We start from the raw sequence: 26474 nt of genomic DNA, 5'->3' as shown, positions 1-26474 counted from the left end.
AAGCCCTTATGTTCCAGCTATGAGCCCGTTTAACACTACACATAGCAGAATTGAATCACATAACAAACATGATTAAAAAAACCCTGTTCAATAACCCCCCATCAGGAGATATTAACCCTTGATTCAAGATACTAAATGAGACTCACTGAGACCCTTATGTTAAGTTAGTCCCCGCAATGTTTTGTGGGAAGAACATTAGTACAGTACATTCACGAAGAAAGAAAATGAAACGATTTACCGGAATCTACGCCGTGGAACAGGAACACGGCCCTTCAAGTGTGATGGATAGTAGCATCGCCTCCGCATGGACTTGAGAGATGAAAGCAGGCAGCTTGAGGATGGTTCGCAGAAAGGACTCTTCCTGCATCTCCGGACTCTAACTTTCATCCAAGCTCTCACTGAGAGACTGAGAGGATTACTTAAAACTCCTGTCCCATGTTGAAGAGTACTACCCTCCATAAGAGACAATTAAATTCTGACACTTCTCTGCCAACCTCCTGGGATGAAAGGCAAAGAATGACTGGGGGATAAGGGGAGTGGGAGGAGTATTTAAGCCTTTGGCTGCGGTGTCTTTGCCTCCTCCTGGTGGCCAGGTTCTTATTTCCCAAAAGTAATAAATGCAGCTGTGGACTCTGTCCATTTAAGAAGAAAAATACCTTAAGCTCTATATTTTTGATAAATATCACTTTTACTTCATCTGTAAATCAATTTAATGAAGTCAAACTTGGAGATTTTTTCCGTGGAAGAATATTTTTTTTTTACCACAGATTTAAATTGTTATTTATGTCTTTCCACATAAATGTGCTTCATTCCTGCCTCTCTAATTTCTTCTAAATAACTAGTCCAAAATTTGTTGTTTTTTTTTTGCTTTGTGACATCACTGATGAGCAATTCAGCTATAATCTTATATTAAAAACTAAATAACAAAATGAAGGTTCTCAGATGTATAGATTTACAAAAATCCTGTTGATACCGACGTTTTCTGTTCCTATTATCAGCCCAAAATAGGGTGACCCACTAAGGGAAGAAAAAAATAATAAACAAAAACATTTTAAAAATAAGCTTTGTAATTTAATATTTTTGTAAAAATGTTATAGTCCTTAGTGAGAGAGAATGCAGAAGTAATCTGTACAATTCTATACTACCAGATTTGGGGTTTCTGGCGGCAAGATATATACTATAGATCTGGCAAAATGGCAAAAAGATTTATAATGTTGAGGAAACATACCAAATTGTAAATTATACAGACTCTGATATTAAACACTATGAACCAGTCTTACCATCCTAATTCAGACAGCGAGGAAACATGTTACACTGATGCCGACCCCTATATTCCCCACAAAAAAAAAACAATCTCCACAAGAACAAGGTGACAATTTTAACATCTTAATGACCGCTAACATACCCTGTACGTCACTGGTAGTTAAGGGTTTGTCTGGTTGTAATAGTGCGGGTCTTGCCGCAAAGCGGAAAGGCCGCACTATTAGACCCACCCTCCTGACATTGAGACTGCGCTATTAAAAAAACACACCCCTATAGAAAGACCAGCAACGTACAGGTTATTGTGCTGGTCATTAAGGGGTTAATTTGGAATACCCAAATTTTTATAGACCTGAAATTCCCAATTTTACTAAGCCTGCCTGGTATTAATGTAGACATATCCAATTTCAATCCAGCATACATTTTCAAAATATTTTTTCAGATGTAATTTTGGAAGAAATCACTTGCAGACTAACATTTACACAGAGCAGTGCTTAGTCCCCTGAAATCCCCTACAGATTTGCAAAACTATAATTGGATCCCAACAAATATTACAGAGTTAAAAAATTGGGGTATCACTCTTACTATGGTCATCAATACATAAGCCAAGCATCAAGTTATATTGGTCTACCCACCCTGTATTTTCAACACCTCAGTTTCCAGCAGAAACCTTACAAAGTGCACTCCACTTTACTGTACAGCCCAAATCTCATACTGTATTTAGTTGATTGATGACGAATCTGGCTTCATCCAATCGTTGCATGCTCCACAAGCTGGACATCGAAGAGGGCATGCAACAATTGGATGAAGCCAGATTTGTGATTGATCAACTAAATACAGTATGAGATGTGGCCGAGAAACCGCGGAAATGTTTGCCATAACTAAACGATAACTATTTTACTAAGGAACCCATCTTTAAAAAATGTAATGAATGAAAGTGCACCTGTTTTTAAGATTCATTTTATATACTATGTCTTAAAGTGCATAAATTACAATCACTTTAACCCTTTGCCTGAACATATATAAAAATTCCCTTTCTAAATTGTGATTTACAGCTGCAATTAGCTGCTTTTTAATTATCAAAACTAATAACATCCCATGCATATTTATAAACAAAGGGGATCCCAGAGAAGCTTTATCAACCTTTTCACTTATGGCTGCACAAATTATGTATAAAAAGTTTCAATGAGAAACCCAAAGTTTGTGGAAAAAGTTAATGATTTTTTTTATATGATCACATTTGGCACACATCTGACTGCAAACTGGTCACATGAAATATGCCAAAATAAGTTTAGATCAACACCTTGGGTTGTCTACTTATAAATATATATACATTTTGGAGTCAATTTTGAGAATTTGAGCCCTTATGTCATTCCATTTGGGCCCTACACCCTTTGCCATAATGTGTCTAAAAATCCTCTTTCAGAGGTGTGGTGTGCAGGGGCAATTAGTGGCCTTCTGATTACCAAAAGCAACGGTAAACCCATAAATGTCTGCTAATTCATGTGGGATCCTAGAGAAGTTTTTGCAAGCATTTGTCTTATGACTGCACAATTTATGTGTAATTTCAGTGAGGAACCCAAAGTTTGTGAAAAAGTTAATGATTTTTTTTTTTATATGTTTGCATTTGGTACACCATCTGACTGCAAACTGGTCACATGAAATATGCCAAAATGGACCAAGGGTTGTCTACTTTATAAATATATCATATAGTTTTGGGGGTCAATTTTGAGAATTTGGGCAGTTCTGCTATACCAAATGAAAGTTACCCCATTGCACCCTTTTAGAACATGGTATACATAGCTGCAGATAAAAACACTCTGACTGATCGCCGACAACGTTGCTGGTCTATGATAGGTATGACAATCCACGTAGTAAGCACGGTGTCCCTCAAGCAGTACCCGTAGTGCTTACTACGTGGATTGTCATACCTACCATAGACTAGCAATGCTTGGTGGTGATCAGGCGGAGGTTAGACTTGTGGTGGGTGGCGTTCTATCTTGGGCATAGCTAAAAGGCGCATGTACCCTTTTAACACTTGTGAAGGACTGCCGATACCTTGCTTTTTATGTAAGTGTTTGTATTTGCTGCTATATGTTTTTATTAAATACTACCTAAATGGAGTTGTGCTCTTCTGTTTGTTTGTCATGCTCTGAAGTATCTTAAAGAACCAAATTGAGAGGAAATTGGTTTGAAGGAGCTGCACATGATTACGGAGTATTTCGACCTGAAGATTGTATATGTATATGTGGTTGCTGGACTGCATTACAGTAAAAAACATGTTTTATATGCTTAAGATAAAGTTGTATGTGCAATCGATTGTATATTTCTAGAATTTTAGATATCGCATTTGGTGTATATATCATTCTGCACGTCTCTGAAACTTGTCACACTATGCATGGACAATTTTTAACGCATTTGGTAATATATTGACAAGAGTTTCGGTAGCGTTATTTCTTTAATTTTTGTATTTTTATTGTTTTGTTTAATTAGAAACTACCAGCTGGGGGGCGTGTCCAACCTGCAATTCGGAGAGGACACATATCCATGCAGCTCCTGACAAAATCTTAGTAATCCGCCGGTTATCTAATACAACTTACAGCATTTATGTTTCAAATCACTACTTTATTGATATTTCACTTTGTGGGACACTGTCTAAGTCTTATTGTTGTTTACATGACTCATGACCTGAGGATCAGTCAAATTAGGCCTAATGTGGCAGTTTTGCGTAGGGCCATGACCATCTCACCCCCACCCCCACCCTGGTACTCCGGATTATTCTTACACGTTTGGACAAACGCTCATAACGCTACTACTGAACATTACCTATACTTAAACCAAGACTTTACCAACCAGACTCAACATGCTTTTTAAAAGATTGAAGAACCTACTATTAGCTCTGATTGAGAGATCACTACCCGATTACCTACTCTAACAGAACCCAGGGGCACCGACTAACCCATACTTATAGAAGTACAACCTTCACATAATGGTAATGGGCCCATGGCTCCAGCTCAGTCAATCACAACGTGTGCTGATCTCCACAGAACAAAGCTTTTACTGACAAGGAGCAGGACTGGCGGCATCGTTGAGAGCTAAACTTAAGTAATCTCGCACCTGCTTCACTATCTTTCGGCACTTTACAACTGTGAAGAGGATTTTCTCTGCTACTGATCTATCAGCAGGATCACAATACGTCGATCTACATTCATCATTGCAGGTAGTGAACAAAGATCTTATGCTGATAACTATATTCTATGACATGAAAAGAGACTTATTATGTACTTACATTATACCCCAGATAAAAAGAGTCAGTGCTTGATACATGGATTGGTGCAATGGTCTATCTACAAAGTCAGAATCGGCTGATTAGCCAAGTTAGTCAACTTTACATGTCTCCAACTGCGGTGCCTGATATCTCTTGTGGGCTACAGAGCCGATAATTGTGGCACCTAATCTTCTTTCCAACAAAATGTTGTGCTTAGATCTTCACAATATGCTTTGTGTATGTTACCTAATAGTACAACAAGATTTCACAGTTCAGTCAATAGGAGTTAAAGAGAGAGAGAGTTGGTATATATTAAAATATCATTTTATTGAATTCGTTAAAACAGACCTGGCACAGCACATAGAAATCTCCACTGCTGACGGGTTTCCTGCCTCACGTTACCTTATAGTTATATGACTAAAATGTAGATCCCTAGGTATCTGTAATGGGTTTGATTCAAGCTGGAATTAGCCTAAGATGAAAGTTTCCACCACCAGTCATTGTTAACTCTTAAACAGGTTTAGGTTTATAACTAGATTATGAATGATTGTGCAGTTAATTAACAGTTTTGCAAACTAAGGATAAGCTCCATAGCATTATATATTACCTCTTAAATATATTTCTCTATAGATATCACTTATTTACTTATAACTCCCATAGTATACGTTCATGTTCGGAGCAACAGAGAATTGGACACTGAAACAACATTAATTACACACCCTTACCCTAAATACTAGATATATGATGCCAGGCCAAATTCTGTTGCCTTTTTTGTTCCCTCCTCTTCTTTGGTCCTGTATCGCTTCATCTTGGTAGGTTTGTGTCTTGCGGCCAGCGGCAGAGGCCCATAGACTACAACTGACCTGAACGCTTCAGGGTATTTTTCACATAACATTTTGTAACCGCCATTGAACATTAAGACTGCTTAATCTCTGTATAATAGTCTTTAATATAATATAATAACAGCTTATTCCATCTATATATGGGTATTTCCCTCACAATGACCTCTATATAACTGGAGGTATATCTTATTACATACCTATTGCAACTCCATCAATGCATTAGACTTTGACTAATTTCCACCTGCCATCATTTAGCGATCTTCTTTGGAATGCAAGTCTTTTACCCTCCCTTTATAGAGAAACCATTTATAAACTTCCTTACTGTAGTACATATATATAGGTTTGTTTTTCTCTTTCATTTTGATAAACACAACTAAATGATACAGAGGTGGCCTTTACCTTAATTTCCTTTTTATGTTAAACTAGAGCTTAAATAAATCTACAAACAAAATTCTAGTGTTATCATTAGCAACATGTCCATGAGGTGTCCGTTAAAGAACCCGTAAATACAGTAGATTTGCATAATGAACACATACACAATACAAATACAATGCAATAGCACTTCAAATGAGTAGTAGATTTTTTTTAATTTTCAAAGTTATGACTATTTCCACTTCTCCTGTACCGTGTCAGCACTCAGCCAATCACAAATGCATATACATATATTCTATGAATTCTTGCACATGCTCAGTAGGAGCTGGTGACTCAAAAAGTGTAAATATAAAAAGTGCACATTTTGTTAATGGGAGTAAATTGGAAAGTTGTTTAAAATTGCATGTCCTATCTGAATCATGAAAGTTTAATTTTGACTTTACTGTCCCTTTAATAAACCCTTTATTTTTGACATATCATCCTGAGGCAGAGGACCAAAAGTGCCCTCTTTCATCATAGAGAGTAGCGTGGGGGGTGGGGTGGGGGTAGGGTTGCTTTTAGCTATGCATTTATAACTAAGCTCTGAAAGGAATGTTTCAAATGAAGTATTGTAGTTCAAAAAAACAAAACAAACTACCAGCTGAATTGTAATCAAGCACATTATACTTTGTTAATTGTGTGTTTTATATTTGATGCAGCTGGGAAAATGTATGTGATATAATAAATAAAAATAAAATGCAAGTGTTCCCTAAATAATCATTTCTCCATAAAGGCATAACATTTTATTTTATTTGAAATTATTTTTTTCAGTTTAATTTCTCTCAAATTTCCCCTCTCTTTTCTCAAAAGCCATTTCTATTATGTAAGTTAACATATGGTAAAATATATTAACTCTGTGGATGAAAAATTAATTCTACCCATTATAGTCTGAATAAGAGAGGGCACATATACTATATATACACTATACAAAAAAACCAACAACATACACAGCTCATTCAATATATGGCACTTGTACCTATTAACACACAATTATATCAAAGTCCCATGTTGAAAGTCACTGTGATAGTGCAAAAATGCAAAAAATCAACTATTTCCTCAGTGTGAATGATGGCTGCACTCCTCTTCACAGAAGATACTGAATAAACTGTAAAATAGAAGAAAGAGAGGGGCGCCCCATGTGTAGAATCACCAAACCAAAAGAGCCAAAGCTTATGCACTCGAAGCCAAATTGGAGTACTCACATGTAAATAAGCACCCCAATGTGCTAATGGAAGCAGACTGACATAATATGTTGTGTCAGTACACCAACTCCCAGGATATCCCCGCAGGTGTGTCTGTAATAGAGAGTCAAGACAACAAAGGAAACCACATATGCAGATCAACCAAATAGATGGAACAATGGAGATAATTATGCCAAATGGGTACTCACAATGTCCAATAGCGCACCTATGTGCTGGTAGATGCAGACTGATAATTTCAGGTTTGGGCGTATCAGCTCACCCACTCCAGGTGTTGCCCAACGATACGGTCCAAAAACAGGATAAATTCACAAACAGCCCAATATTTGGGCAATGAGAGGTAAGGTAAAAACCACTATACTTGTGTTATAGTAAAAAACATTTTTATTAAAAAAACTGAAAACAAAAATTTAAATTTAAAAACTGAAGGGCTGTATACATGCCTGAAGAAACAGCCCTTCAGTGCAGAGAAACACATTGCATTAGAGGGGATTACCCCCCTTGACCACTACTGTTGTTATTATATTCTTTTAATATTTAATTTTTACATTTCAATTTTTTGTTTTCAGGTTTTTTTTAATAAAAATGTTTTTTTACTATAACACGAGTATAGTGGTTTTTACCTTACCTCTCATTTCCCAATATTGGGGCTGTTTGTGAATTTATCCTGTTTTTGGACCGTATCGTTGGCAACACCTGGAGTGGGTGAGCTGATACGCCCGAACCTGAAATTATCAGTCTGCATCTACCAGCACATAGGTGCGCTTATTGGACATTGTGAGTACCCATTTGGCATAATTATCTCCATTGTTCCATCTATTTGGTTGATCTTCATATGTGGTTTCCTTTGTTGTCTTGGCTCTCCATTACCGATACCACCTGGCGGGGATATCCTGGAGTGGGTGTCTGACACAACATATTATGTCAGTCTGCTTCCATTAGCACATTGGGGTGCTTATTTCAAATGTGAGTACCAATTTGGCTTGAGTGCATAAGCTTTGACTTTTTTGGTTTGGTGATTCTACACATGAGGCGCCCCTCTCTTTCTTCTATTTTATAGTCTGAATAACTTGTTCATCTTTAACAAAACCTTCCACAAAAACAACAACACCAGAACAGTAATCACGATTCACAATTGGTAAGTGGCAGGTTTAAAAGCAGTTTCTTAACACTATACTTTACATAAATGGCAGTAGGATCAAAGAATAGCCCACAAGCAGAAACAAATATAATAAATTAATAAAAAAATACATAAGGTACATCCTGGGGATAATGGACAGACTAATAGGATCTTCTTGTTTTTAGTTATGTTTCTAGGCTGGGTTCCAAAGCACAGAGGTGTATGAACACAATAGGGACATGGTACATGCAGGTGCACATGTTTTGTGGAATTTATTTTGTAGAAGTATTAAATAATTTATAAGAACTGGAAGGATCTGTGAATAATATGACTTGTGCTTATAGTTTTTACTTGTTTGATTTAAAAGAACCATTTAGGTTAATGGGACATGAAACCCACATGTTTAATTTCATGATTGAGATAGAGCATGTGATTTTAAAGGGACAATCAAAACCAGCATTTTTGTTGTTTAAAAAGATATATACTCCCTTAATTACCAATTCCCCAGTTTTGCATAACCGACACAGTTATAATTATACATGTTTTACCTCTGTAATTACCTTGTATCTAAGTTTTAGCAGACTGCCCCCCCTTATTTCAGTTCTTTTGACAGACTTGCATTTTAGCCAATCAGAGCTGTCTCCATGGTAAATTCACGTGCATGAGCTCAATGTTATCTATATGAAACACATGAACGCCCTCTAGTGGTGAAAAACTATCAAAATGCATTCTAGAATTAGAGGCAGCCTTCAAGGTCTACGAAATTAGCATATTAACCTCCTAGGTATAGCTTTCAACTAAGAATGCAAGAGAACAAAGCAAAACCTGCAGCAGAAACTGTCCCTTTAAACAAATTTTCAATGTAATTCTATTATCTAATTTGCTTTGTTCTCTGGCTATCATTTGTTAAAGAGGATGCCAAGGTAGGCTCAGGAGCTGCTGATTAGTGGCTGCATATATTTGCTTCATGTTATTGGTTCACCCAATGCATTAACTAGCATTGCTGATTTTTCAACAAAGGATACCAAGAGAAAAAAGCAATTTAGATAATAGAAATAAATTGGAAAGTTGTTTAAAATTGTATTTTCTATCTGAATCATGAAAGAAAATTTTTAAATTTCGTGTCCCTTTAATGTAATAATATTATTTTTTGTCATTGTGCCTTGTCAATACTGGAGTAAATAAATTGAAAAACTTAGAATGTATACAGGAACAAATAATTATGCCATGAAGATTGCATAAGAGATATGGTAGTGGTAAATTTATTTTATGTAACTATCATTTGTGTGCACTCATCTGCTCACACACATCTGCTGTTCTAATAAAGAAACTTAGGAATATACAGCCAATCAGGAATCTGTATCGCCAGAACCATTTAGTTCAATGGAGAGTGCTGCAAAAGGTGTTCTAAGGCTCTCTGCTTAGATGAGTTTGATCTAAAATAATCCTCCCAGTACTGAAAGACCCCTCACAAGATTTTAGACAGGCAGATTTTATTATACTTCTCTAAGGGGTGTTCCCTTGTATTTCTGTATGTGAAGGAGAGACAAGCCCAGCGAAATATAACAATGCATAACATGAGAGTTCTGTTATATTTACACTTTGTGCTTTTGGATTTTAAATAACTTTAGACCCTGATTGTATCCTTTAAGTTTTATTACATTTAGGCTTTGCACCATATATTTAGCATATTAATGCAAATGTAAAAACAGTGTATTTAGGATTGTGCTGATTATGCTTTAAAAGTTTTTTGTGTAACTTTAGCAAATTAGGATCATACTTTGTATATTTATGTGTATCTTTTACAAATATTACGTTGCACTTGTATTTGTAGTCTGTCTGAATTTCTCTTACAATTCTTATGATATGCTCTAAGCATTTTACAGCTTCAGGTCTCACTAATTTCTAAACTAGAAGCAAATGCAAGTTTAAATTGTAGTGAAAACATTTGCAAACTTTATATTAGTGTCAGGTTTGTTCACTGCTAACTTTACTCTCCCCTGTGAGATTCTGACTCCTAGACAGCTTCATTGCTATCTATGGGCCTAGAAGATCAAAGTTTCTCAAGCTTGGAGTGAAAGTATAGTGCAGACTTTTCAGGGGCCTGAAAATCGCTGAAAAGAAAAAGGGCAGAACCTGTAAGTTCCAGAGAGATTAGAGATACCTTCCATATAAAGTATTGAAGCTCCCTGGCATACAGAATCTCACAAGGGAGAGTGCAGTTAACAGTGGATAACCTGATACAAATACAAGTTTAACTGAAATGTGCTCACTACATTTTAACTTGCATTTGCCTCTAGTTTAGTATACATTACTTTTCTATTAGTGAAATTCAATTGTAGTATAGTCTAATTTATTAAACCTTTATTACGTTTATATACATGAAGCTTTTAATTTTTATAATTTATATAGCCCCTTTACCTCCGTCACAGATCAATTTTTTTTCACAATGTGAGAGGCGTGTGGTAATGTGTACCACACGCCTTATGTATTTTATCCAGCAGTAAGCTCACGCACTGCTGTTTTAGGCCAGATTGTTAGAGTTTCAACTGTGCAGTTGCAGTTTCTACTGACAGATCCAACAGCAGCTTCATGTAAACAGCGAATCCTATATAGCATAGCGATTTGGCCATTTACTGCTGCTGTCACAGCAGCACATTTAATCAGAACAAGATACTCCTGACAAAAAATGAGCATTTTATAATTTGTACGAAAGTAAGAAGGATATGTACAATATAACACTGCATGACATTAGAGTTGTGTTACATTTACACCTTGTGTTTTTTTATTTTATATTACTTTTCTCTTTATACACTAGATTTTTCTTTGCATAAATGTTTTGTGGATTATCCATTTATATAGTTCAAAAAGGGAATATAGGAGCACCGAGTCAGAAACAAGTTTTAAAAATACTTTATTGAAAATATTTATTCACACAGGGTCCAGTGACCCCGGTGTAAAACTGAGGTAAACTTAGGAAAAGATATGCTGGCTGACATACTTTGGCTGAAACGCCGTACTCCTAGCCACATGTAAACATTTTTAACATAGGATTAAGTTAAAACCAATTCCCCATGCTCCCATTGGTCACGAGGTACACACCTTCTATTTGTTAGACCAATCGTGAGACAAGTGGTATTTGCTGTCCCTCCCTCTATGCGCTGTTCAATTCATAATATCAAGGGTATAACTGGGTGTAATATTAACTACTTAGACCTCGCTTTACTACACATTGTTAATAATAAAAGCAACCTATTGTGCACAGGGAGGGTTTACTTTATTATGTGAACCCAATTCATATATTTCTCTAATATGTGCCTGATATAAAAGCACTATGTGCTAACTGCTACGTCTTCTCAATTAAGCTGCTACGTTGTGTACTAAAGACCCATTACTCAGAGAAATGAACATAGACAAAAGGGTATCTCTGTGGACTGGGTGTATTCAGGATTAAAAAGTAAGTAAGCTAAACTAAACTAACTAAGCTTAGCTGAACTAAGCTAAACTGAGCTAAACTAAACTAAAGGTGGACAATAGAGGTAGCTGAATGTTGTGGAGAGATGGAAATTAATATGTTTTAATAGGGTTACAATTTTCACCAAAGTGATCAGCACCTATATTGTAAATAGTAAATGATCCCCTGCTACTGTACATATGTACATAATTTGATTTAAATCATCTTATTTACATTATTGGTGGTTATATATTAAACAATGATTGCCCCCTTGCACAAAGATTTGAATATACCCCTTTGTACTACCACAATAAAAGACTTAATTTCCACCTTGAACATAGTATGATAGTAATCATAAAGATAAAAATCACAAAATATTAGAATTTGTAAATTGCAAAGAATGCTATCACCAGAAATTAATTAGATCAAATTCGGAGTTGAGGCTTTCTGGTATTCTGGTTTTAAGCTTGAATATCCAGAAGGCCTCTCTTTCTGACAATGTTCTGGCCCTGTTCTCCCCCTGTTTCACAGGGAGAATCCTCTCAATAATATTCCACTTGAAACTACTTACATCTTTGTTGTGGAACTCAGAGAAATGATTGATTAATGGGCGTGGTAAGGGTGCCTGACCTGATATCAGCAAGATGTTCTTTAATTCTGACCTGTGCTTCCCTTGAGCTAAGACCTACATACTGAATCCGCACTGGGTACAAGAGATCATATAGACAATGTATGTTGAACGGCAGTTCAGACAAGATTTAATTTGAAACCTTTCCCCTGTAGCTAGAGAATCAAAACCATCACCTAGTTGTGCCTTGGCGCATGCTACATACATCGGGTAATTACAACGGGACATCCCCATTAAACCTAAGCCAGCCTGGCTCCTATATGGACTGTTTTAATTCTACCTTCATCTAAGAAGCAGGATTGTTAGTTTTGCATAGCAGACCTTCTAGAGTGGAAGCTTTTACCCACACATTTTTTGTATCCATTTTATAAACTATACAGCTTCTTTTTTAAAAAAAATGTAGTTTTGCTTAATTTTAAATAACATTGCGCTGATTTTCAGACTCCTAACCAAGCCCCAAAGTTTTAGGAGAATACGGATGTATACCTACTCCAGCTTGCTCCTGTTTGTGTAAAGAGTTTTTTCATATGCAGAGGAAGGGATTGTCTGCTTTTTTTGCTATAGAACAATTTGCAGTGGGTTTTCCAGTTAAAGGGAAATTCCAGCCAAAATAGGAAACCACATTGGTGTATTTCAGTATTGAACAGAAGCATTTGTGTAATAAACATGCATTAGCAAAAATGCTTCTAATAAAAGCTATAGCTGTTTCAAAAGTGTATTTAAGTATGCATCGTGCACCAGAATTATAAACACAGCACGTGCTCAGAGAGCCTAAGGTGCTTGTACCATCTGGTAATGACTCAATTTGTTAATTGCTGACATAATACAAGCCCCACTGATGATCTGAGCAACTGCATTATTTAAAATGTGGGTGCCGTGACAATATCTAGCTATGCTTCACATGCACGTGCAGAGAAAAATGCTAACACTAATACAGTGATAACTTTTACTAGAAGCATTTTTGCTAATACATGTATATTGCAAATATGTTTCTATTCAAAAATGTTATTAATCTATGTGAATTTATATTTTGACTGGAATGTCCCTTTAACCTTTTCAACAGTGCTAAACTGTGAGCTTCTAAGTCAGTTTTTAGAAGGTTTTATACTAGTTTTAGATCAGTGTCTATGCATATTATTCTTTATAGTAGTGTCTATTACATGCAGTTAAATAAAAATTGGTGTATACTGCCCTTTAAGGGGGTTTGAACAAGGAAATTATCAGTATAGTGGGCATGTGTGTTTCTTGGGAGACCCTGGGGAAAATCTCCCTAAGGATGATGAGGGAAACCAGAGGTGGGACTCCTTGCCCAATGTGCTTAGAGGGATATGGCTGCACCTCACTGACGAGGCCCAAAAGAGGAAGAAACTATTGTCTGGGGTGTGAATCAACAACCACAAATTTAATATTGAAAGAAAAGCACTCACATTAAAAAAAAACTCAACAATTATGAGATATATATCCACCAGTTTTGTATCTCGATTTAGTCTTGATGCTAAATCATGTCAACAGTTATCACTGCGAACGACGCCCTTCAGTGGTACACCATCTCCCATCTCCAATCGGTTCCTGGAATACTGCTCGCTTCAAAAGTATACAACACGCCTTCCACCATGCGTTGATAATGCCGGCAAAGGAAAACTATATTGGATAGTTGCGCATCAAGTGGGTGTGGCCTAAGCGTTTTGTGAGGTCCTCCTCATTTCATCAGAGGCTTCTAGTGAGAATCACTGATGTGATATAGCACCAAGGCTAAACCCAGGGACGGTACCGGTAATACTTTTATATACCTATTAATTGTTGAGGTTTTTAAATGTGAGTGCTTTTCTTTCAATATTAAATTAGGGGTTGCTGATTCACACTCAGGGGTAGATTTACCCAATGTCTGTCCACATGATACGGTGTAGCGTATCATGTCCGACAGACATCACTGAATGGCGACAGCATACGCTGCTGCATTTATCATTGCACAAGCAGTTCACCAGAACTGCTTGTGCAATGCTGCCCCCTGCAGATTTGGCCATTAGCAGGGGGTGTCAATCAGCCCGATTGTATAGGATTGGGCGGATTGAAGACCGCAGCCTCAGAGGCAGCGGACAAGTTTTAAAGCGGCGGTCTTTAGACCGCTGCTTCATAACTGCTGTTTCCGACGAGCCTTAAGGCTCGCGCGGGAACAAGGGCCATTTGGCCCTTGTTAAATCTACCCCTCAGAGTGGTATTGTGCTCTATTTTTTGTTTGTTCATCAAAAGTTTAAATTTGTTACAAAAAAACTAAATTGTTAAGTTAAAATCTGGAGTGCTATTGCATTGTCTTTTTATTAGTGTACTTTTTTGATTATGCAATTCAGCTGTATTATATGGCTCTTTAAAAGGACATGAAACCCCAACTTTGTCTTTCATGATTCATACAGACCATGTCAATTTTATACAACTTGTCCAATTTACTTTATATTATATATTTTGCATAATTATCATGGTATCCTTATTTGTTAAAGCATACCTAGGTAGGCTCAGGAACAACAGTGCATTGCTGGGAGCTAGTTGCTGATTGGTGGCTGCACATAAATGCCTCTTTTCATTGGTTCACTAGATATGTTCACCTAGCTCTCAGCAGTGCATAGCTGCTCTTTTAACAGAGGATACCAAAAGAATGAAGCAAATTTCATAATAAGTAAATTGGAAAGTTATTTAAAATCACATGCTCTATCTAAATCATGAAAGTACAATTTTGTGTTTTATGTCCCTTTAAGTGCTGAGAATTTGAGCAGTGATCAGAAAAACAGGACTGGCACATGTTAAGTATAGGTTAATTGTTCACCAAAATGGTAATGAAAAAAGTGCTTCTGATAAGCAACGGAAATGGCTGATTGTGATTGACATGAAAAAAACAGCTCATCTGCAGCTATTAACCTGCTGATAATTATTATTATAATAGATTGTGATCAAACCCTATGTTATTTCTTTTTTGATATCTTGAATTTAATTTATATATATTTAGTTGTGTCATCTACAAAAAAATGTTTAGCCGATTTTCTTATTCAGTAATATATGTGCATGCTAGTTAAAGGGACGACACTAAATACATGTTGAAATGTACCTTTTATTACATCCAGTGTTCATATGTTTGCACATGTGCAGCATCTCTCCTTTAGATACCTGCAGTGTAAGTTCCAACATGGTGGTACCAATAATTAGAGGGAGGTACATGAAATGTATTTAGTGTCCCTTTAAATATTATTTTTAATACTTTGATATTTTTGTATCAGTTACACCTTATAGCGGTAAAACAAAGAATAAATAAAATACATGCCTCATTTCTACTATAAAGTCTCAGCATGCAAGTCTTATGTGTCATTTCAAGTTAACATCTCTTTATAGCTTGTTGACACAAACAATATTTGCCTGTCCAGTGGTGTTGCCTATATAAACAGAGAGTATATCAAAATATGGCTTGACATAAAACCTTAAAGGCAGCTTTCCCTGCAATTTGACTAATATGGTGCAGTGTGAATGCTGACGCCTGGTATTTAACAGCACGTTTTTAGATCATTCTATTTTAGTAAATAAGTTGTTACATACCTAGGCGGTGCTCTTGTAAAAGTATAATTATTACTATGTCATGGGTTCCGTACTTGGATATGGGAGGTAAGAGAACCTCTGTGGCAAGTGGTCAGTGGTCACGTGACTCTCTATCACAGGATGTAAAAATGGCAGTCTTCAGACATGAGATAATAAAGGGCTATGAAACCCAACCTTTTTTTTATAATTCAGATAGAGCATGTAATCACTTTCTAATTTACTTCTATTATCGAAATTTTTCTTCATTTTCTTGGTAACTTTTTTGAAAAGCAGGGAATTAAGCTCTGAAGCATGCATCAGTTTTGCAAGAATGTTATCCATTTACAAGAGCACTAGATAGAAGCACTTTTTTTCCTGCCATGTAGTGCTTCGGACAGGACTGGAACCAAAAATAGGCCCAGGCATTTAACCCCTTAACGACACATGTCGTACAGGGTACGTCGCACACAACCTGGTCTTAAAGACCAGCGACGTACCCTGTACGACATTAGGGGGTTTAAAAGCGGCTGGAAGCGATACTGCTCACTTCCAGCCGCTTTCCGGTTATTGCAGGATGCCTCGATATCGCCTCGATATCGCCCCTGGGCCATCCGATGCAGAGAGAGCCACTCTGTGGCCCTCTCTGCACCGGACATCGATGGCCGGTATCGTTGGTGGGGGGGAGCCGACTGGGGAGGCGGGTGGGCGGCCATCGATGGGCCGGGTAATGTAGAGGGGGCGGGATCGGGGGCGTGACCGATGGGGGCGCGCACGGGCGCGCGTGGCGTGCACGGGGGGCGGCGGGCGGCGCCGTGCACGGGGCGGGAGCGGGTGGGAACCGCTGCACTACAGAAAAAGTTTTGTTTATATTAGTGGGAGAAAGGGGTATTTTATTGTTTTAAAACAAACAATCCAAGGTATCTAGGAGGGGGTGGGGGGTTGGTCTTTGGTGGGGGGGGAGCTACACTACAGAAAATGGGATTTTTTTAAAAAAAAACTATAATTTTATTCTAAACTGGGTACTGGCAGACAGCTGCCAGTACCCAAGATGGCGCCCATCAAGGCAGAGGGGGAGGGTTAGAGAGCTGTTTGGTGGGGGATCAGTCAGGTTGGGGGCTAAGGGGGGGGTCCTACCATCAGCATATGTAAATATGCTTTAAAAAAATGCCTAAATATACCTTTTATTTTAGTACTGACAGAGTTGCTGCCAGTACTAAAGATGGCGGGGACAATTGTGGGGTGGGAGAGGGAAGAGAGCTGTTTGGGAGGGATCAGGGGGTCTGATGTTTCAGGTGGGAGGCTGAGCTCTACACTAAAGCTAAAATTAACCCTGCAAGCTCCCTACAAGCTACCTAATTAACCCCATCACTGCTAGCCATAATACACGTGTGATGCGCAGCGGCATTTAGCGGCCTTCTAAGTACCAAAAAGCAACGCCAAAGCCATATATGTCTGCTATTTCTGAACAAAGGGATCCCAGAGAAGCACTTACAACCATTTATGCCATAATTGCACAAGCTGTTTGTAAATGATTTCAGTGAGAAACCTAAAATTGTGAAAAATTTAAAGTTTTTTTTAATTTGATCGCATTTGGCGGTGAAATGGTAGAATGAAATATACCAAAATGGGCCTAGATCAATACTTGGGGTTGTCTACTACACTACACTAAAGCTAAAATTACCCCAAAAAGCTCCCTACATGCTCCCTGATTAACCCCTTCACTGCTGGGCATAATACACGTGTGGTGCACAGTGGCATTTAGCGGCCTTCTAATTACCAAAAAGCAACGCCAAAGCCATATATGTCTGCTATTTCTGAACAAAGGGGTTCCCAGAGAAAAATTTACAACCATTTATGCCATAATTGCACAAGCTGTTTGTAAATAATTTCAATGAGAAACCGAACGTTTGTGAAAAAAATTGTGAAAAAGTGAACAATTTTTTGTATTTGATCGCATATGGCGGTGAAATGGTGGCATGAAATATACCAAAATGGGCCTAGATCAATACTTTGGGATGTCTTCTAAAAAAATATATATATACATGTCAATGGATATTCAGGGATTCCTGAAAGATATCAGTGTTCTAATCTAACTATCGCTAATTTTGAAAAATAATGGTTTGGAAATAGCAAAGTGCTACTTTTATTTATGGCCCTATAACTTGCAAAAAAAGCAAAGAACATGTTAACATTGGGTATTTCTAAACTCAGGACAAAATTTAGAAACTATTTAGCATGGGTGTTTTTTGGTGGTTGTAGATGTGTAACAGATTTTGGGGTCAAAGTTAGAAAAAGTGTGTTTTTTTCCATTTTTTCCTCATATTTTATAATTTTTTTAATAATAAATGATAAGATATGATGAAAATAATGGTATCTTTAGAAAGTCCATTTAGTGGGCGAGAAAAACGGTATATAATATGTGTGGGTACAGTAAATAAGTAAGAGGAAAATTACAGCTAAACACAAACACTGCAGAAATGTAAAAAAAAAAGCCCTGGTCTTTAAGGGAAAGAAATTGAAAAAAGGCCTTGGTCCTTAAGGGGTTAAAGGCAGAGCAGCCCACATTCTGTTATGTCCCTCATCCAGCTAGGAAGCCAGAAGACACCAGAACACTTGTCCTGCAGAACCTCTGCTTAACAGCCAGGTAGAAAATGTAATTTCTGCTTTAAAAAAAATAGGCAGACTGTAACAGCTTTCCTATTGTTACCCATATTTAGAAAGGGTGGTATATAGCAGCAAGGCCCACATAAGACATTTGCCCTGCATGCCCTATGGCCAGACCAGGCTTGGCTCCAGATAGCTACCTAGGTATCTCTTCAACAAATAATACCATTGAAAACAAAGCCAATTTGATAATAGAAGTAAATTAGAAACTTTTTTTAAACTATATGTTCTGTATGAATCACAAAAGAGATGTTTTGGTTTTTACATCCCTTTGAGTTTAGAATAATAAAAGAGTGGGTTGCTGAATCACTGTCGTCTTCTGGGTGATTCAGAACACCGGGGATAAAGGCAGGAAGCAGGCCATACCTCACAATCAATGACAATCCCTGTTGATTGGTGGCTGCACATTTATGCCGCTTGTGATTGGCTTACTGATGTGTTCATGTAGCTCCTAGTAGTGCATTGCTGCACTTACAACAAAGGATACCAAGAGAATGATGCAAAATTGATCATAGAAATTAAGCGGTAAAGTTGTTTAGAAATGTGTGCTCTATCTGATTCATAAAAGGAAAAAAAATAGGGGGTTTCATGTCCCTTTAATTAGTAAAGAGCATGACAAGAATAGGTTAGATTATCCAGGCCCAGAAAACATTAAAATGCTTTAATTACATTTTGCAATGTCCTCTTTTATAAGAAATAAAAATGTCTACAATGGTCCTAAGAAAATGTCTATAACAATCCTAAGAAACACATGTTGCTTAACAGCATAAAAATAAGAAAGGCTCCTTCTTCTGAAAGCATCAAAAGGAAATGTTGCCTTCACCACTTCCCAGTGCTTATTCAGTATTGTATCTTTAATAGGGTATTATAATCCAGCTCATTAAATTCACATAAAGGGCTCGATTTATCAAGCCCTTCTAATCCCTTTGACTGCAATTACGCACATGAGAACCTGCAGTCAGGATTTATCAAGCAGAGGTCATCAGACCGCTGCTTCCCTACCCTCTTCTACACCTCTTAGGTGGAGAATTTAAATCTCCCGGTCTAGTCCGACGGGGGAGATTAACAGCTCCTGCCCGCACGTGATTGACTGTGCGCAGGGCAGGGGGGCGGTGTTGCACGCAAGCGCAAAATAGCACTCCAGTGCAATGGTAATATTCAGCAGCGGATTGCTACCCGCCAGAGGCGAGCTGGGGCGAACAGGGTCGAATATGTACACCTCTGTCTGCCCTCGCTTGATAAATCGAGCCCAAAGAAGTTCTTCTAATTAGATCTAATAAATTCAACAAGTAAGAAAAAATAGAGGCCAAAAAAGTCTATGGTGTGGGATGGATAGTAAATATATCGCTAAAACATTTATTGACACAAAATTGCAAAGAACATAATCAAGTTATTCAAGGGATAAAATATTTAAAATATATCTGTATTTATCAATCAAAACAAATATATATAAAATACACTATGCATACAGAAAAACCAATATCCAAAAAATGTGAATGTGATAAAAAATCGTATACAAATGTATACAGAAAATACAAATGATACAAATAATGCAACCCTAAAAAATAATCAATATGTAGAATCTTCTAATTAGTGCTCAAATTATCTCAAAATAATGTGAACCTTTTGAAATGACGTATAATTTACATTATTGTGAGACAGTTATTAAAAGCCAAAGATTAAATTTGTACCCTGTTCATGTGTTTACAAATCCACTGTTGATGTTAATTAACTTGGAAACTCACACCTGAGGCTTTGGTGTGATCACTATGTTGATGGACAAAAGCAAAAGTCAGGCTGTGCAAAAATATGTAGTTAGATTGGTTTATAAATGAATCCCCACTTTATGATAGGGCCTCGAGCCTTGAATTGGCTTGAGAGTGTATCCGCTCCACCAAGAATCAGGTTGAAACGAGTCAGCACAGACAGATGTCGAACATTAATTATTTTATAACTGCATTATTTGTATCATTTGTATCATCTATATATTTGTATATGATTGTCGATCACATTCACAATTTTTGGTTATTAATTTCTGTTTACATAGAGTATATTGGCTCTGGTTTGGTTCTGAAAATTCCTGCACTCAATCCATGCACATATCATTTTTTTATTAAATCCCTTTAATGAGAGTATGGCCAAATTAAAAATGTACAGTACTGTGCAAAAGTCTTTCTCAGTCTCTTTATTAGAATACAACCAGAAAATACAGGATATTTGTATGCAGTATTAAAAAAACAGGGGGAAAAAATCAGAAAAAAAGCTTCTATAGGCTAAAGTGGCAAGTATTTAGTGTGACCTCCCCATACACTTGAGCAAGAGCAGGAACCTGGCTCTTGTAAACCTAAATGGAATGGAACCCTAATTAATGTCATTGCTAACACCTGTATTTGTCCTACTATTTCATGTCAAAATGACTGCTGTAAAAAAGGTCTATTACACCAGGTTTGTGCATGACATGCTTGAGCATTACATACACGTGGTATGCGTTTAATTAATTGGAAGCTTGCTAATAAGACTAACTTTCAGTCACATTATTCCATTCAAAATGCCAAAGATCACAGAGTTTGACAGATATAAAATCATACTTTTGCATCAGCAAGGCCACTCTCAAAGCAAAATCAGCAAACAAACTGGATACTCAAGATGAGGTATTAAAGCTGTTATAAAGAAATTTGAAGAATTTTTGTCAAGGACAAAAAAAAGAACTGGAAGGCCAAGAAAACTTTCAAAATCTGATGAGAAGATTCTCAGAGTTTCTTCTTTGAGTGACCCAGAAGAAGTCCAGCAAGGAGCTGGCTCAGCATCAGGCAGCTTCATCTGGATGCCAAGTTGACCCTTCTACAGTACGAAGAAGCTTGATCAAGAATAGTCTTGGAAGGGTAGCAGACCAAAAAAAAAATATGGATGGTCATTAAAATTTCTTAAAAAAACAATCTAATAGTGGCCTAAAACTTTTGCACAGTACTGTATATAGCACCCATTACAATTTATTAACAGTATTATTTTGTTCAGTAATTTCTTCATTTCCATCAAGATTATAGCATATAACACTTACCAATAGACTGAAGTCTGCTATACCATCGAATAGTATTTTGAAAGTAGTTTGGGAAAAAGGGGTTTTCTGTTCCAATCAAATCAAGTAAAACAAATAAATCCTAGAGAGAGAGAAAAAAAATCCACATTTTAATAAATAAAAGGGGAAAAACTAAGACATACATAAAAAAACTAACATGTTAAATTTTATTTCACTCACACTGATCAAATGACAAAAGAAGCAAATATAGGTGGTCTTTAAAAAATAAAGCATTAAAAACATAATTTATGTAAGAACTTACCTGATAAATTCATTTCTTTCATATTGGCAAGAGTCCAAGAGCTAGTGACATATGGGATATACAATCCTACCAGGAGGGGCAAAGTTTCCCAAACCTCAAAATGCCTATAAATACACAACTCACCACACCCACAATTCACGAATAGCCAAGTAGTGGGGTGATGAAATAAGGAGATAAAATAAGGAGTAAAAAAGCATACAAAAAGAGGAACTGGAAATATAATTGTGCATTTTATACAAAAATCATAATCACCATAAAAAAGGGTGGGCCTCATGGACTCTTGCCAATATGAAAGAAATTAATTTATAAGGTAAGTTCTTACATTAATTATGTTTTCTTTCATGTAATTGGCAAGAGTCCATGAGCTAGTGACGTATGGGATAGAAATACCCAAGATGTGGGAGACCACAGAAGAGTCACTAGAAAGGGAGGGATAAAATAAAAATAGCTATTTCCTCTGAAAAAATTAAATCCACAAAAAAATGTCTTTCTTTAAAAATTTCACATAAATTTCAAGAAAAAACTGAAATCATAAGCAGAAGAATCAAACTGAAACAGCTGCCTGAAGAACTTTTCTACCAAAGACTGCTTCAAAAGAAGCAAATACATCAAAATGGTAAAATTTAGAAAAAATGTAGGCAAAGAAGACCAAGTTGCTGCTGTTTCATTCTTTAAAGCCCATGAAGTGGTGACTGATATAGTAGAATGTGCTGTAATTCTCTGAGGCGGAGACTGTTCCGCCTCTACATAAGCTTTATGAATCAAAAGCTTTAACCAAGATGCCAAAGAAATGGAGGAGGCTTTCTGACCTTTCCTAGGACCAGAAAAAACAGCAAATAGACTAGAAGTCTTTCTGAAATCTTTAGTAGCTTCGACATAATATTTTAAAGCTCTTACAACATCCAAAGAATGTAGAGATCTTTCAAGAGTATTCTTGGGATTAGGACACAAGGAAAGAACAAAAATTTCCCTACTAATGTTAGAATTCACAATCTTAGCAAGAAATGTAAATGAAGTCCGCAAAACAACCTTATCCTGATGGAAAATCAGAAAAGGAAACTAACAAGAGAGAGCAGACAATTCAGAAACTCTTCTAGCTGAAGAGATAGCCAAAAGGAACAACAATTTCCAAGAAAGCAGTTTAATATCCAAAGAATGCATAGGCTCAAAAGGAGGAACCTGCAAAGCCTTCAAAACCAAATTAATACTCCAAGGAGGAGAGATTGATTTAATAACAGGCTTGATATGAACTAAAGCCTGAACAAAACAGTGAATATGAGGAAGATTAGCAATTTTTCTGTGAAATAAAACAGAAAGAGCAGAGATTTGTCCCTTCAAAGTACTTGCAGACAAACCTTTATCCAAACCATCCTGAAGAAACTGTAAAATTCTAAGAATTCTAAACGAATGCCAAGAAAATTTATGAGAAAAACACCATGAAATATAGGTTTTCCAAACCCGATAATAAATCTTTCTTGAAACAGACTTACGAGCCTGTAGCATAGTATTAATCACTGAGTCAGAGAAACCTCTATGACTAAGCACTAAGACCTAGATTTGGAGTTTGGCGTTAGCTGTGAAAACCAGCGTTAGAGGCTCCTAACGCGGGTTTTAGGCTACCGCCGGTATTTGGAGTCACTCAAAATAGGGTCTAACGCTCACTTTTCAGCCGCGACTTTTCCATACCGCAGATCCCCTTACGTCAATTGCGTATCCTATCTTTTCAATGGGATTTTTCTAACTCCGGTATTTAGAGTCGTTTCTGAAGTGAGCGTTAGACATCTAACGACAAAACTCCAGCCGCAGGAAAAAAGTCAGTAGTTAAGAGCTTTCTGGGCTAACGCCGGTTTCTAAAGCTCTTAACTACTGTACTCTAAAGTACACTAACACCCATAAACTACCTATGTACCCCTAAACCGAGGTCCCCCCACATCCCCGACATTCGAATATTTTTTTTAACCCCTAATCTGCCGACCGCCACCTACGTTATCCTTATGTACCCCTAATCTGCTCCCCCTAACACCGCCGACCCCTGTATTATATTTATTAACCCCTAATCTGCCCCCCTCAACGTCGCCTCCATCTGCCTACACTTATTAACCCCTAATCTGCCAACCGCAAAGCGCCGCCACCTACGTTATCCTTATGTACCCCTAATCTGCTGCCCCTAACACCGCCGACCCCTATATTATATTTATTAACCCCTAATCTGCCCCCCTCAACGTCGCCTCCACCTGCCTACACTTATTAACCCTAATCTGCCGAGCGGACCTGAGCGCTACTATAATAAAGTTATTAACCCCTAATCCGCCTCACTAACCCTATAATAAATAGTATTAACCCCTAATCTGCCCTCCCTAACATCGCCGACACCTAACTTCAAACATTAACCCCTAATCTGCCGACCGGAGCTCACCGCTACTATAATAAATGTATTAACCCCTAAAGCTAAGTCTAACCCTAACACTAACACCCCCCTAAATTAAATATAATTTACATCTAACGAAATTAATTAACTCTTATTAAATAAATTATTCCTATTTAAAGATAAATACTTACCTGTAAAATAAATCCTAATATAGCTACAATATAAATTATAATTATATTATAGCTATTTTAGGATTAATATTTATTTTACAGGTAACTTTGTATTTATTTTAACCAGGTACAATAGCTATTAAATAGTTAAGAACTATTTAATAGCTAAAATAGTTAAAATAATTACAAAATTACCTGTAAAATAAATACTAACCTAAGTTACAATTAAACCTAACACTACACTATCAATAAATTAATTAAATAAACTACCTACAATTACCTACAATTAACCTAACACTACACTATCAATAAATTAATTAAATACAATTCCTACAAATAAATACAATTAAATAAACTAGCTAAAGTACAAAAAATAAAAAAGAACTAAGTTACAAAAAATAAAAAAATATTTACAAACATAAGAAAAATATTACAACAATTTTAAACTAATTACACCTACTCTAAGCCCCCTAATAAAATAACAAAGCCCCCAAAATAAAAAAAATGCCCTACCCTATTCTAAATTACTAAAGTTCAAAGCTCTTTAACCTTACCAGCCCTGAACAGGGCCCTTTGCGGGGCATGCCCCAAGAAGTTCAGCTCTTTTGCCTGTAAAAAAAAACATACAATACCCCCCCCAACATTACAACCCACCACCCACATACCCCTAATCTAACCCAAACCCCGCTTAAATAAACCTAACACTAAGCCCCTGAAGATCTTCCTACCTTATCTTCACCCTGCCAGGTTCACCGATCCGTCCTGAAGAGCTCCTCCGATGTCCTGATCCAAGCCCAAGCGGGGGGCTGAAGAGGTCCATGATCCGGCTGAAGTCTTCATCCAAGCGGGAGCTGAAGAGGTCCATGATCCGGATGAAGTCTTCATCCAAGCGGGAGCTGAAGAGGTCCATGATCCGGATGAAGTCTTCTATCAACGGCATCTTCAATCTTCTTTCTTCCGGATCCATCTTGCAGACCTCCGACGCGGAACATCCTCTTCTACCGACGCCTACTAGCCGAATGACGGTTCCTTTAAGGGACGTCATCCAAGATGGCGTCCCTCGAATTCCGATTGGCTGATAGGATTCTGATCGGAACAGCCAATAGAATGCAAGCTCAATCTGATTGGCTGATTGGATCAGCCAATCGGATTGAACTTGATTCTGATTGGCTGATTCCATCAGCCAATCAGAATATTCCTACCTTAATTCCGATTGGCTGATAGAATCCTATCAGCCAATCGGAATTCGAGGGACGCCATCTTGGATGACGTCCCTAAAAGGAACCGTCATTCGGCTAGTAGGCGTCGGGAGAAGAGGATGTTCCACGTCGGAGGTCTGCAAGATGGATCCGGAAGAAAGAAGATTGAAGATGCAGTTGATAGAAGACTTCATCCGGATCATGGACCTCTTCAGCTCCCGCTTGGATGAAGACTTCAGCCGGATCATGGACCTCTTCAGCCCCCCGCTTGGGCTTGGATCAGGACATCGGAGGAGCTCTTCAGGACGGATCGGTGAACCTGGCAGGGTGAAGATAAGGTAGGAAGATCTTCAGGGGCTTAGTGTTAGGTTTATTTAAGGGGGGTTTGGGTTAGATTAGGGGTATGTGGGTGGTGGGTTTTAATGTTGGGGGGGGGTATTGTATGTTTTTTTTTACAGGCAAAAGAGCTGAACTTCTTGGGGCATGCCCCGCAAAGGGCCCTGTTCAGGGCTGGTAAGGTTAAAGAGCTTTGAACTTTAGTAATTTAGAATAGGGTAGGGCATTTTTTTATTTTGGGGGGCTTTGTTATTTTATTAGGGGGCTTAGAGTAGGTGTAATTAGTTTAAAATTGTTGTAATATTTTTCTTATGTTTGTAAATATTTTTTTATTTTTTGTAACTTAGTTCTTTTTTATTTTTTGTACTTTAGCTAGTTTATTTAATTGTATTTATTTGTAGGAATTGTATTTAATTAATTTATTGATAGTGTAGTGTTAGGTTAATTGTAGGTAATTGTAGGTAGTTTATTTAATTAATTTATTGATAGTGTAGTGTTAGATTTAATTGTAACTTAGGTTAGTATTTATTTTACAGGTAATTTTGTAATTATTTTAACTATTTTAGCTATTAAATAGTTCTTAACTATTTAATAGCTATTGTACCTGGTTAAAATAAATACAAAGTTACCTGTAAAATAAATATTAATCCTAAAATAGC

At 37.2% G+C, this 26474-nt stretch overlaps 1 protein-coding gene across 1 annotated transcript in view; it reads right to left on the bottom strand.

Moving 5' to 3' along the window:
- QPCT (glutaminyl-peptide cyclotransferase) overlaps positions 1–26474 on the bottom strand; it is a 211003-nt gene that overhangs the window by 29274 nt on the left and 155255 nt on the right. The window contains exon 5 of the mRNA XM_053711021.1: positions 21463–21562. Within this exon, the coding sequence (XP_053566996.1) occupies positions 21463–21562 (100 nt within the window). The remainder of the gene's footprint in view (positions 1–21462; positions 21563–26474) is intronic.

Source organism: Bombina bombina, chromosome 4, assembly GCF_027579735.1.
Source record: "Bombina bombina isolate aBomBom1 chromosome 4, aBomBom1.pri, whole genome shotgun sequence".
In the NCBI taxonomy this organism is placed as follows: Eukaryota; Metazoa; Chordata; class Amphibia; order Anura; family Bombinatoridae; genus Bombina; species Bombina bombina.
Note: the sequence above shows the minus strand (reverse complement) of the source record. Positions and strands in the feature narration are given on the sequence as shown.